This window comes from Eumetopias jubatus, unplaced genomic scaffold (assembly GCF_037043125.1).
Source record: "Eumetopias jubatus isolate StellerSeaLion01/CBP00866 unplaced genomic scaffold, mEumJub1_p1.0 scaffold_1, whole genome shotgun sequence".
Classification (NCBI taxonomy): domain Eukaryota; kingdom Metazoa; phylum Chordata; class Mammalia; order Carnivora; family Otariidae; genus Eumetopias; species Eumetopias jubatus.
The window spans coordinates 133139833-133153349 of record NW_028274807.1 but is presented as its reverse complement, the minus strand read 5'-3'; the positions used below and the strand labels follow the sequence as shown (position 1 = coordinate 133153349).

Below are 13517 nucleotides of genomic sequence, written 5' to 3'. Positions count from 1 at the left end.
CTTAGCACACAGTAAATATTGTTTAAGTGTTAGCCATTATTATTCTTGTAGTTGTCATCATTATTGACTTTTTAAAAGATTATACTCTCTTTGATAACTATATTTTAGGAGGGCTGTGTATGTGTGTGTGTGTGTGTGTGTGTGCATGTGTGTGTCTACATATAGTTCTATATATGTCTGTTTTCTATTAGTTACCTAGAAGAAACCACAATAACCCAGAGAGAGGGGAACATAACGTTGGAGCAGAGGTAAGAAAAGGGATCACAGGGTACCTGGGTGGCTCAGTCGTTAAGCGTCTGCCCTCGGCTCAGGTCATGATCCCAGGGTCCTGGAATTGAGCCCCACATCGGGCTCCCTGTTCGGTGGGAAGTCTGCTTCTCCCTCTCCCACTCCCCCTGCTTGTGTTCCCTCCCTCACTGTGTCTCGCTCTGTCAAATAAATAAATAAATCTTTAAAAAAAAAAAGAAAAGAAAAGAGATCAGATGTGACCTATTCTTCCAAATTCCTTTATGGTTTTATTTTATTTTTATTTGGGCTGAATTAGTCTGCATTTGGGGATGAATTCTTCTGGAGAATGCTATGTCCCACACTTTTCCCTAGTCAGGAGAGGACAGTAGACCCTTCAGGGAGGACAACTCTAGTAGGTAGACAATAAGGTTTTCCTAAAGAGGACAGGGGCATTCAGCCTGTGAAGCATGAAGGAAGGGGCTGTCTTTAAGGTGGGGTGGAGAGGGAAAGGAGGCAGACTTACAGGCTTAAGACATGACTAGGAGTTGGGGTTCTGCCAGGTGTGTAATGCCAGTGAGAATTTGGCATATTTGCCATCCTGATTGCAGTGTGTCAAGTCCCATTAGATGCCCTAAACCTTTAGAGTATTCTGCTGCACATCACCAGCCTCTGGTCTGGTTATCAGAATTACAGGCCTGGGCAGGAAGAGAAAGGGCAGCCTTTTCCCATGAGGTCAGGAGAACAAGCACAAAATTGAGGGGTCGAGCAAAGAAGCTCAATCACAGATGGTTAAAGTGTATCTGGGGAGAATGAGAAACAAGCACCTCCTTTCTAAAGTAAATTAAAAGAAAATGAGCCTTGAAGGGGAGAAGAAGGACCCTTGAGGGCATAAGCTTATTTTTAATAATCAGAAATCCAGACATCTTCTAAAGCGTCCATAGGTCCCTCTAATGATCAATTATCAATTCCAATCAGCAAGCATTTACTGAGAAACTAATGTTTGATGGACACTGCTCTGAACTCAAGCTCTAAACACTGGACATGTGGAAGCAAGTAATGCATAAGTTGTGTCTTCAAAGGTTCACCATTGTGTGTGGAAAGAGATATTTATAAAAATAGCTAAAATGCAGCATGATTATCATAGGAGAGGCAGCAATTTTCAATTACTTGTAACTGGATCAATTTGTTGGCTCAAAATGTCAGACAAATCTCCATATTGATTGGCTTAGAGGGGGCTGGTGCCTTTAATGATTTCACCTAAAGAGGTCCAAGGCTGCAGACATAAAACCCTGGGCTCAGGAAATTTTTTTGGGTGTTGACTCCCACACTGTGCTCCATATTTTCTACTTTTCTGGCCTCTAAAGTCTCTGCCCTCTGGGCTTCCCATCTAGATTCTCCTGCTTGGCCTAAACCTTCCTCAGTGTTGCCACATTTGGATATTTTGAGGTGGCTTAAAAAGGAAGACACTCAGATGGATCTGGAGTCACCTATACAAGGTGCCTATCTTGAGAAGGCCAAGTCTGCAGTCAGCAGAAAATTTAGACAAAGGATACCCCTTTTCTCTTTGTTCCATCTGAGAGTGGTTTTATCACTCCCGTCCAGTTTGCATTTTCTGTGGCATCTTCTATTTTCTTCTATCTCAGGCTCTCTTCAGTGACTGTGGTATAATTACAGAGCTGGAGTCCTTTTATTTTATCATATTTGCTACAAAGGCCTTATCTATTGACACTGGGAAGGACACAATGGTCTGAATTATGTTTCTAATGCCAAAGCACTGGATATTCTGTCTGTCTCAGAATGGTACTCTCCAATATTTCACGACTACCCTGTATCCAAAATTTACATGATCCAAGAATGTCCTCCAAAGACAAATAAGTTAGAAAAGAAGATGAAGTTCCCATGTTTGGGCCCCTATTCCTCTTCCTGACAGCGACCCCAATACTAAGTACCGAGAACAAAATATAGAGGCCTGAAATGCTGCTAATCATCTGCAATGCACAGGATAGTCTCCCACAACAAATAATTACCAAGCAGAAATGTCAACAGGGCCAAAGCTGAGAAACCCTGTGTTAGAATGCAACTTAGATGTTGTAACAAAAAGACCCCAAAATGAAATGATTCCAACAAGACAGGAATGTACTTGCTTTTGTCTGGGGTGGGGAGGAAGGATCTGTAACAAGACCCAGGATTCTTCCATATTGTTGCTCTGCACTCCTCTATGGTTTGTCCTTGCCATATGGTTGAAGCTGTCTTTGTGGCTTCGCCTGAACATTCTGACCCACATGTACTTCTTTGCTAGGGCTGCTCTAACAAAACACCACAGATGGGATGGCCACACAGAAATTTATTTTCTCAGAGTGGAGATCAGGGTGCTGACAGGTTGTTTTTCCTTGAGACCACTCTCATTGGCTTGCAGATGGCTGCCTTCTCACTCTGTATCGATATAGCCTTTCCTCTGTGTGCCCATATTGTTGGTATCTCTTCTTCTTATAAGGACACTAGTCATATTGGGCAGGGGTCCCACACTTATGATCTCATTTAACCCTAATCACCTCTTTAAAGGCCCTCTTTCCAAATACAATCACAGTGGGGTTAGAGCTTCAACCTATGAATTTTGAGGACACACAATTCAGTCCATAACATAATGGAAAGGAAGAGAAATTAGAGGGCAAACAATTGTATTTTTTAGGGATTTTTCCTAAAAGTTACATAAATCGTTCTCTTGCGTATCATTGGCCCAAAACTTTGTCACATGGCCAGCCCAACTGCAAAATAGGCTGGGAAATCTATTCTCTAGCTTGGTAGCCATGAGCACAGAAAAATCTCAGATGGCGATGTTATTTTAGGAAAAACTATTAGAGAAAGAGAATTTTAGAAATTGGAAAATGACAATCTGTTCTAATTTTGATTTAGTGTTTCCCCAATATAATGCCTCTTGGATTCATCCCAACTACCAGGGCCCATGAGATAATGAAACCAATTCCTACATAGAACCCCAGTACTGCAGATACCATACCCAACCCTACATCTTCTTTTATTTAGAAAAGAGTCACAAAACGGCAGCCACAAGAAAACACTTTGTATTTCCTCAGTGGCAGTTTTGAGTCCAGGCAAATTTACTACCACCTTGAGTTATACCATGTGTCTCTTATTTTGTCTTTAAAAAAGTAGTGAGAAAGACTCTGTGGCCAGGGAACTGGAAGAGAAAATGCCTATGCTGTTGTCCTTCAAATTAACTTCCTTTTCTGCCCATGAACACCTGGCCTCTGCCTTAATGACTGAGGTTGAGATGTGGTTCTTAAAGGCATACAATTTGGAGAATATCCTGGATAAGATCATCTATTAATAATACATTAACAACTATCATATCTAATATGTATTTTAAGAGCAATCTAGTAAAATTGTAATACACTTTATTTTAATATAGATTCACTCAGTTAATATATCAACATTGAACAGGTTTAATTTTGATGCTAAACTTTCAAGCAGTTTATGCAGCTAAAGGCTAAAACCAGGCTATTGCCTGAGTCATTTGTGGAATTTCAATAACAGTCTATATATTTATGTGAAATGCCATTAAGCATGAATGGCAGTTATGGATTAACTACTGAGTTGAAAGAAGGTGACCCTTCACAACTGTCCGATAAGCACCGGCCTAAGAAAGCCACTCACCGTTCTTCTTGTAGAACATAATTTCTCCTTTGAATTCCGTTTTCTCCTCCAGTGACTTTTCTATTTGAAGCATCAGCTGCTCATTGGTTTCAACTCCAAATAAAAATTTGCAGCTGCAACTCTTCTGCATGACTTCAGTCCGGGCGAATCCAGCGAGCTCACAGAAGCCATCCGAACAGTAGACTATGGGGAACCCCTTAGCCACCTGTGCATTCGCAAGGATGAAGTTGCTATCTGTAAAACGACAGGAAGACACTCAGCCACTACACGAGCATGAGGGACTCTTGCTTTTAAATCACAGTTTCAGTAACAAATTATAAGCTTCCGTATTTAGCTAACAGTGCATGTCCTAATGTGCTAGGGTGGGAAGACACTCCAAAACATTGACCAGCAGAAGTACGTAGTAAGCTCTGACTTTGGCTTGCATTTTCAAACACACTACAGAAGCAATACGGTATTCATTGGTCTGTTTCGAGGCCCTTACTATCTAGTTGGCAGTCAGGTAGAGTGCTTTCGGGCATGGCTTCAGGCTCAAACCCTGAATCTGCCACTTGATGTATACATAAACTTGAACAAGTTACTCACACACTAACCTCCAGTTTCCTTAGGTTTGATTTCTCTAAAAGCAGACCCTGAACAAGGATTTGAGGGTAAGTCATTTACTTGGCAGGTGATTGCAGGAAGTAAGCAAGTGGGGAATTGAGAAAGGGAAGGAAGGAAAGGTAATAAAGAGTAGGAGAAAAGGGTTTTACTGCCATGGCAGCTGAGGTCGTATAGGGACCCCCAGAAGTGACCAAGGACCACAACTTGGAATTTGCCCACTAAGGGGAGAGCAAGGTATGTTGTAGGGATTGGTGAGAAATACACATAACGTGCTTAGTGAAGTCTCTGGCACAAATAAGTATTCAATGAAAATTGTTGAGTATTATTCACACCTTTATGGTTATTATTTTTTTAAGATTTATTTATTTATTTATTTATTTGAGAGAGAGAGAGAGAGAGAGAGAGAGAGAGAGATAGCGAGAGAGAACAAGAGCGGGGAGGAGAGGGAGAAGCAGGGAGCCTGATGAGCAGGGAGCCCAATGCAGGGCTGGATCCCAGGACCTTGGCTGGGATCATGACCTGAGCTAAAGGCAGATGCTTAACTGAATGAGCCAACCAGGAGCACCTATGGTTATTATGTTAACAAGTAAGAGGTCAGAGGACAATCAAAAATAGCAGAGTATTAAGTGCTTGGAGAGAACTCCTGGGGGACAGTGTGAGAGGCAATATTCAGGGAAGGTTCCTGCCAGGTGAATTTCTTTTGAGATTAATTTTGAGGTTTGGATATGATATTTATAAGCAAAAAGATGAATATGGGAGATGGGCTGTAGGAGAAAGCATTTATAAAATCTGTTGATAGGTGACTTTAGGTTCAGAATGAATTAGAGACTATTATTAAATCATTCATTTATTCTCTCACAAAACAAATGTTGGACTGTGTATCAGATAATATTAGAGGCTGGGATTTTTAAAATAACACAAGTAAAAATGGAAAGAACCACAGTACAAGTTGTTAAATGAAAAAAATCAAGATTCAATGTAATTGTTATTAGATGAGTATTCGTCTGAAAATATAGAAACACATATAAACATGTATTATATCCAAATATGAAATACTTGTGTGTACCTAAAAATAAGTGGAATAACTTGGTAATTGTAGAAATCTTTAGAGAGAGGAACTTCAGGCAAAGGTGGTAGGCACACTTATTTTTACCATACACCTACTGTATCCTTTGAATGTTATACTATATGCTTTATATATTGCCCATTCAAAAAACAGTATGTTTAAAAAAGGTTTGCAGCAGACAGCCTATCTTATATGCCATGAGAAAGGAGGAATTCTAGCTACTTCTCAAAGGCCAGTAGGACAAGCACTGAAGATCTCCTCCGTGGGCTTCCTCATCACTTTTTAAATGTTTGTTTTGTGTTTCCATAGTTCACTATCAACTGGCAGAACCAAATCCACTCCATTCAGCTTTGCTCCAATCAGCCCTTAAGCCCAGAATGCTAGTTCTAGTGCTCACATCTACATCCTGCCTGAGCTGGGCTGGCTCATCTACCCTCCCAGTCATCCTCTCTCTGTGGAAAAAAGCCAGAGCTGAAGCCCTACACTGGGAAGCCTTCGAGGGAGTGTTATTTTGAAGTGGGAATGAATTAGATTAACCAAGACTAATATTTAATTCTGCCACACTTTGCAGAAGCATTTATTGACTGTGGACTACATGTTGGACTTTGTTCCAGGTATAGAGACAAAAAGTTTATTGGATGCAGTCTCTGCCCTTGAAGATCAGTAATGAACCTGCATGAGTTCCCAGTGAGGTCCAGAGGTGGGCACCTTCCTACTAGGTTATGGTCTTCACCCTGCAACTCTGCACAGCTATGGATCCTTCTCTAACCATAGTATCTCTTCCTCTGCCCCTTCTAAAACTTTGGCTGAGAGATTGCTTAGAAAATGTAAATACATAGTATTGGCAAAGTACTCAAACATCCTGAAAGAGCTGTTAATGCAAAAAGAAGCCATTTTTCAGTCAACTGCTGACATGTTTATTGACTTTCTACTATATGCCAGGTGACTTGATTCTACCATATGGCAGGTCCTAGGGTGAGGTGACACTGGGTGTTAAAAGATGAAGAAGGTATAGTCTCTAGCTCTAGATTACTACAATTTATTGAAGAAATGCATGAATATCATCAATAACACTAAAACACAGCTTACAATAAGTACCAAATCAATGGTATACAGATAATACGTACTACCAGAGTTGAGAGATTCAAAATTCTAAGATTTGAAAATGGTGAGCTTGGAGTAAGACAGAAATAGGTGGAGCTGATTTATCAAAAGTCCTGGAAGGTCAGCAGATGCATGGATAGAATGGGCTCAGGATGAAGAAACTGTCATTGAAGACAGAGAATAAACGACACTACGTTTTGTCCTAAGGTCCAGTTTTCCCATTATTTAAAGGCCTACAAGAGTTTTCTTTTGTTAGTATTTATCTGCTCTACCCTTTCTCATCTTGTTACTTTCAACCCTTCTAGGGACCTATTTTAGTTGTGTCTTGCACATGGCATGTATTTACATTTTTAAGAAGTACAATATGAAGAAGGGATACCTGGGTGGCTCAGTCAGTTAAGTGTCAGACTCCTGATTTCTGGTCAGGTCATGATCTCAGGGTCATGATTCTCTCTTTTTCTCTCCCACTGCCCCCCCCATCAAAAAAAAAGTACAATATGAAGATACTTCGATCAACCTGAGATCAATAAATTTACTTTTTATCATTATTATCATTATTACTATCTTACATTGTTTTTTTTTACCAACTTAATTTGTGCTTTTCTTCACTGTGTTATTTTGCCTTTTCCGTTCTTACAAATTAAGAAATACAACTTACCTAAAAAATTGTACAGCAATATTTAACATCATCAATAAACATCCGCCATAAATCATACATCCAGCAAAACCCCCTGCATGCACCACACAGGTGGTATTTCTCTCCTTCCCCAAAGAAGAAACCCAAAACTTGAATTTTTGTAATAACTATTCCCATTCATATAGTTTTCACCACTTATATATGTATCCTCACATAACACATTGCCTATTTTGTCCCTGATTTTATGGCATATATTATAGTATTTCCTTCTACATAGTTTTTAGTGACTTGGTTCTTTTATTAATTTCCTTAGCATCCTTACAATTGTTTACATAAGAAGAGACCAGCTCTTCCTGAGCTACAATAAGCTTTTGAAAAAAGCTGCTAAAGGATTCACCAAATTGCCTGAACTGTGTGTTTCAATTAGGGATTATAGTGTGTTTGGGGTATTTAATTCTTCCTTCAAATACACTGCAAAAACAAAGCAAAAAAAAAAGTCATCTTTTTGGCTTTTCTGTTTATATTTAGCACTTGTCCTCGATATGTAATTGCATTTCAAATTCCAAAGAGAATTTAGTGGCAGTTGGTGCCTCATAAAGCTTAGTGTACAGCTACATGAATAGTCCTTCTGTTTGGGAAAGAGTAGCTCCTCTTACCTAGCTATCTATTTGGAAACATATGCTTTTCTGAATACCAGTCCTGGAATCTCCAAAGAAACATGACATTTACTTTAGAATTACGTAAAACAAAGCCATTGCCATAATAATTATGAACCTATCATGGGTATATCACTATCCATACATATGCTAAGAGTATTTAACCTTTTAAGGAATCAATTATGCATATGTGATATGCATCTAAATGCCACACAGCTTTTCCCTGCTTGTTTCTAGGTCATCCTTTTGTGCAAATTCAGTTTTGAAGTGCCAGTAAACAGTAGGATCTAAATGTGTTCACACTTTAGGCAGTTGATCCTTTCTTTAATTGCTTTCTTAGCAAAAAGCTTGTGTAGATCATCAGACGGAATCTCAGGTTTGGGAGAGACCCAGGTCCTTTGGTCCAACTTCTCAAAACAGCACCATTTTCCCATTCAAATGGAGATGGACTATTCATTGTCAACTTCCCAGGCTCTATGGGAATGGCGGAAGAAATGGAAAGGTATAGAAGAAAAAAGGAAGAGAAGGTAAACATCAAACCACTACTAATTCCTTTCATCCTTGTAAATGTCCCTTTTTTCCTGAAGACACTGAGGCCTGGAGAGCTTTAGTTTCCGGCCCAAGGTGTGAAGCTAGGGATTAAAACTGGTTCTCAGTTTTCTAAATCCTGCATTCTTTCTGTAAAGAAGTGATTTATTCTCTACTTCCAGCAGGAATGGGTTAATTCTAGAAAAATAATTCTAGAAAATAGAAAAATAGAAAAGGTAATTCTAGAAAATGGGTTATTCTAAACAATTTTTACCTCTTCTGCTCTGTGAACAGCCCAATCAATAGTTTTTTTCTCCACAGAGATCATTTATTAAAAGATCATTGACATGGGGGCGCCTGGGTGGCTCAGTCGTTAAGCGTCTGCCTTTGGCTCAGGTCATGATCCCAGGGTCCTGGGATCAAGTCCCACATCGGGCTCCCTGCTCTGCGGGAAGCCAGCTTCTCCCTCTCCCACTCCCCCTGCTTGTGTTCCCTCTCTCGCTGTCTCTCTCTCTGTCAAATAAATAAATAAAATCTTTAAAAAAAAATCTTTGACATGTATCAACTCATAAATAAATAAATAAATAAAATATCAAGTTCAGCTTTAAAAAAAAGTTCACTGATGACATCTCCCAAACCAGCCTGCATCTATCAGCAGCCTCTCTGTCCCCTCATTTTCTCCAGAAAGTCAATATTTCAAAAACATGACAGCAACGTTCTTGGTTCCAAAATATTCTGCACAGGCTCACTCCAGATGCAAAGAACTGTAGCTGCGATTCAACAGATCAGACTTCTGATCTTCTCATGCCCTTTCAGTGTAGATCAGAGTACTTCTAAAACTCTTCCATTAAAATATCCCTTAAAAAAAAATCCCTCCACTGGCTGAAGCCATAAATTTGTATTCCAAGGGACCTGGGGGCATAGATCTAAGTTCAATATTGTTTTTGAAATCTCATGTTTAATAAAAATATATCAAAATTTTGTATTCTACTGTGTTGCATATTCATGTTTGAGTGTTTTTGATTTGTTTTAATATGGGCCTGACAAATTTTTAACTCAGTTGAAACTTTGGGAAGGTATGCTGTTTGTTTTCTATGACTCTGTGCATACCATTTAGCACACCTCAACAGAACCTATGCTTGAGAATCATGACTCAAGGTAGACTGATCTGGGAAACAAAAGCTAAAGAAAAATTAAATTTCCTTACTGCCTACAGCCTATTGACAAGTCCTTGAAACAGGCAGAGTTACCTTCCTCTTGTCTCATGGAATCGAAGAATGAATCTCGCGGACAAAGGAGAGTGAATAAAGTGATAGAGTTTTATTAAATGAAGATATAGAAAAAGCTCTCAAGAGTGAGAGGGGTCCCGACAGCGTTGCCAAAGTGGGCCTCCACTGACAGTCTTTTTTAGGGAGCTTGTAGCCTTATCATTCTTGTGATGTCTTGGCATGAGTAAGGACTGGTTATAACATCTTTAATGGCTTACTTCTATTTAGGGTCGTTAGTCACAGGTGACTGTCATAAAAAAGACACCCCTCCACACATGCCTAGGGCAGCGTGGTCTGGTTTGTTCCTTTATCTCTGGTTTCCTTACACCTCACCATTTTGGGGATTTCTGTGAGCCTGATCTGTAGCCCCCTCCCTATCTCTCCCTACGTAGACCCGCGCCTGTCCCTTATTCACCTCTGGGAGCTCAGCTGCCTCAATGTTAATACTTTGCTAAAGGCAAAAGGCAATCTTAACATTATCCTGACCTCTAGGATCCTCTAGGTCTTCTGTAACATAGAATTTCCTTTGGAAACTTCCTTTATCCCTACCCTCCACCCAAGATATGTTAGCAAACATTCTCCAAGCTTATGGCCCACTGATATACATCTGAAGGATCTCATGACTGAAATTCTACTAAACAACATTTTCCTAACAATTGCTAGCCATCTCAGGGTCCTGGAAACCTTGTTTCCAAAATACCTTGGAGGTTTGTGCTATCCCTAACTCCCTCCCAACTTGAAAGTATATAACCAGTCACCCATCACAACCCCAGTGCAGCTCTTTCTGCCTATGCATACTGTCCCAGTGCTTTAATAAAACCATCTTTTTGCACAGAAGACATCTCAAGAATTCTTTCTTCACCATTTGTTCCAAACCCAAACATTTCTACATCATAGACTAGTGCATGCTCAAAAGGATTAGGCAGATCCAAATTAATCTGTCCCAGAGGCCTCAAATACTTCAAGACAATCATCTCAGTATACAGTCTAAAAATTCTCCATCATGGCAGACCCCTGGAATCATTCAAACCAAAGAAGTCAGTGATACTTGGCATCAAGGAGGAACCTGTATTCCTTTAGCTCTTTCTGCCAATGACACAGAAATAGAGACTTTGATGGTCCAAATCCATTTCTGAAATGTGCTTCTGGTATTGGTTCTCTTTTAAAACCAAATCTTGTGTCATGCTAGCAAGTACTCTATGAACATATTCTGCAGACAAAGTAGATGGGCAAATTTGAGTCCTCTAGCACTCACATTCTTGCAGAGAATAAGAAAACATGAACTTTTAATCTTCTTTTAGGAGTTGCCCCCATGCTTTCTGAATAACATTTACATACGGGTCCAAGAAAGACAACATCTGTACCCCTCGTGATATTGATTACGGTCATCTTGAGAGAATACTTTATTCAGACAGATAGAATATGAATGTCTCTTACTTTAAAATATTTAAGCCATCTTTGCACTTTATATTGATTTCAGGGAGCTTAACTCTATCATTTCCAAGTATGATGGCATCTTTATTAGATTGATGGTACCGGCTGCAAGCTAAAATCCTGTGTGCCTTGTACCCAAATTTAGGAGGTTGCTTAGATTGAGGACTTTTCTAACCTTATTAAAAAAAAAAAAGATGAAAAATTTGCAAAGAGGGATTCTCATGGTCCTTGTGATTTATGTATCATCTAGTAGCATGCTTCAAATGGTCATATTGGTAGCTTTCATCATTTATTTATGTTTTGATTTTTTAAAAACTGTATGAATGATCACTCCAGACAGACAAAAACGAGAAGAACACTGTCACAAAGCAAAGCTCAGAGCTGGAATTCTAGTGCTGAAGCTGTAGTAGAAGGTAGTAAGCAGTATCTATCTATGAGAACAAACACACAAATATAAACAAATGTGCTTTTCCATCTTGCCACTGGGAGTGCAGTCCTAGGTCAGCAACATCAGCCTCAGCTGGGAACTTCTTGGAAATGCCAACTCTCAAGCCTCCCTCAGAGCCCCTAAATCACAATCTGTATTTCATCAAGATTCATATGCACATTAATGGTTGAGAAACTCCTTTAGCGAGAGAAGAAACACAAGCAGGGGAGCGGGAGAGGGAGAAGCAGGCTTCCCGCTGAGCAGGGAGTTAGATGCAGGGACCCTGAAACCCAGGGGGTATCATGACCCAAGCCGAAGGCAGACGCCTAACGACTGAGCCACCCAGGTGCCCCAAATTTAGTACGCTCTTTATCATTAGTTGGTAATAGCAAAATCACTAAGTTTTACAAATTCCACTTTTTCAATGGTGTAAGCTTCAGTGTTGAGCTATACTAATTCTCAGGTGTATGGTCTCTTAAGAGTTCAGGAAATGAGTTTAATTTTGAAAAAGAATAATTTTGACTTATAACAGGGTGACAGTACTTATCAAAAGTAAAATGAATGAGGGAGAAACTTCAGAAAATCTAAGACAGTAATAAAAATGTATTAGTGTTTTATCTGCAATTGATTACCTACAAACACATTTGAAATGATGTTTAAAATAATGTTAAAATGTTAAAAAAGTTAAAACTTTTCTCTAGGTCTTGTCTTACAGAGTTAATCTCCTAGATGAAATGATCTTTTCGCATCATCTGTTTACTTTTAAAAAATTAGTATTACTATCTATACTCTGCCAGTGGGATAGGGGTTTGGTTTATGTGTTTATTAATGTAGTCACAACTGATGTAGGAAAGACGTTATTAGGGTTCGAAGCCGACAGCCAAAAAAGAATTCTTGAGATGTCTTTGGTGCAAAAAGGTGATTTTATTCAAGCACAGGGACAGGGCCCATATGCAGGAAGAGCTGCACTGGGGTCATGAGGAGCCGCCCATTATATACTTTCAAGTTGGGAGGGGGTTAGGGATAGCATAAGTCTCTAAGGAATTTTGGAAGCAAGGTTTCCAGGACCTTGAGCAGCCTAGCTATTGTTGGTCTCAGTCATGAGACCCTTCAGATGTATATTCGTGGGCCATATGCTTGGGGGATGATTACCAACACTATCTTGGGGGGTTTAGAGATAAAGGAAGTTTCCAAAGGAATTTTTATACGTTAGAGTAGACTTACAGGATCCTGGTTTGGGGCGGGCTCAGGCTAGGCTTACCTTTTGCCCTTAGCAAAGTATTAACATTGAGGCAGTTGAGTCCCTAGAAGAATGTCACTCTGCCTGTTTCAAGGACTTGTCAGTGGTGTCTAGGTAGTAAAGAAATTTAATAATTTTTCTTCTGCCTTTGTTTCCCACATCAACAACCTCTAGAAGAGTGCCTGGCGTATAGTAGATGCTCAACAATTATTAAACACGTGACTGAAATAAATGTGCAACCTATAAGTATACCGAATGAAGGCATTGTTGTTTAGCTCACTCTGTTGTTTTATCATGTAGCAGGGATCATTTACAACTACTATCTTTGTTTTAAAGATAAAACCAGATTGGTCCCTAACAGCTCACCGTGTGCCCCCATTTTTCATCCTGACATGCTACTTTTGGTAAAGTCTTTGGTAAGCAGAAATAGACAACTTCATTTTCTATTAGAAAATCAATTAAGCAAAAACAGTAGGTTAAATAATGCTAAACAAAGCCCTTTCTCCAAAATATAAAATGAAGACATTATAAGGCATTTCTACTTAGTTAAGAAAACTACCATGTGAACAACATGAATTAAGCATTTTGGAATTGTTAGGGACTCTTTAGGGTCATTAAGAAGCCACTTTCTGATTTTCTAACCCAGGATGCTAC

At 39.5% G+C, this 13517-nt stretch overlaps 1 protein-coding gene across 2 annotated transcripts in view; it reads right to left on the bottom strand.

Moving 5' to 3' along the window:
• The window catches only part of KCNH8 (potassium voltage-gated channel subfamily H member 8), a 366134-nt gene that overhangs the window by 240327 nt on the left and 112290 nt on the right, over positions 1-13517 (bottom strand). For both annotated transcript variants that reach the window (XM_088021252.1, XM_028099221.1), the window contains exon 2: positions 3901-4134. In XM_088021252.1, the coding sequence (XP_087877378.1) occupies positions 3901-4134 (234 nt within the window). The remainder of the gene's footprint in view (positions 1-3900; positions 4135-13517) is intronic.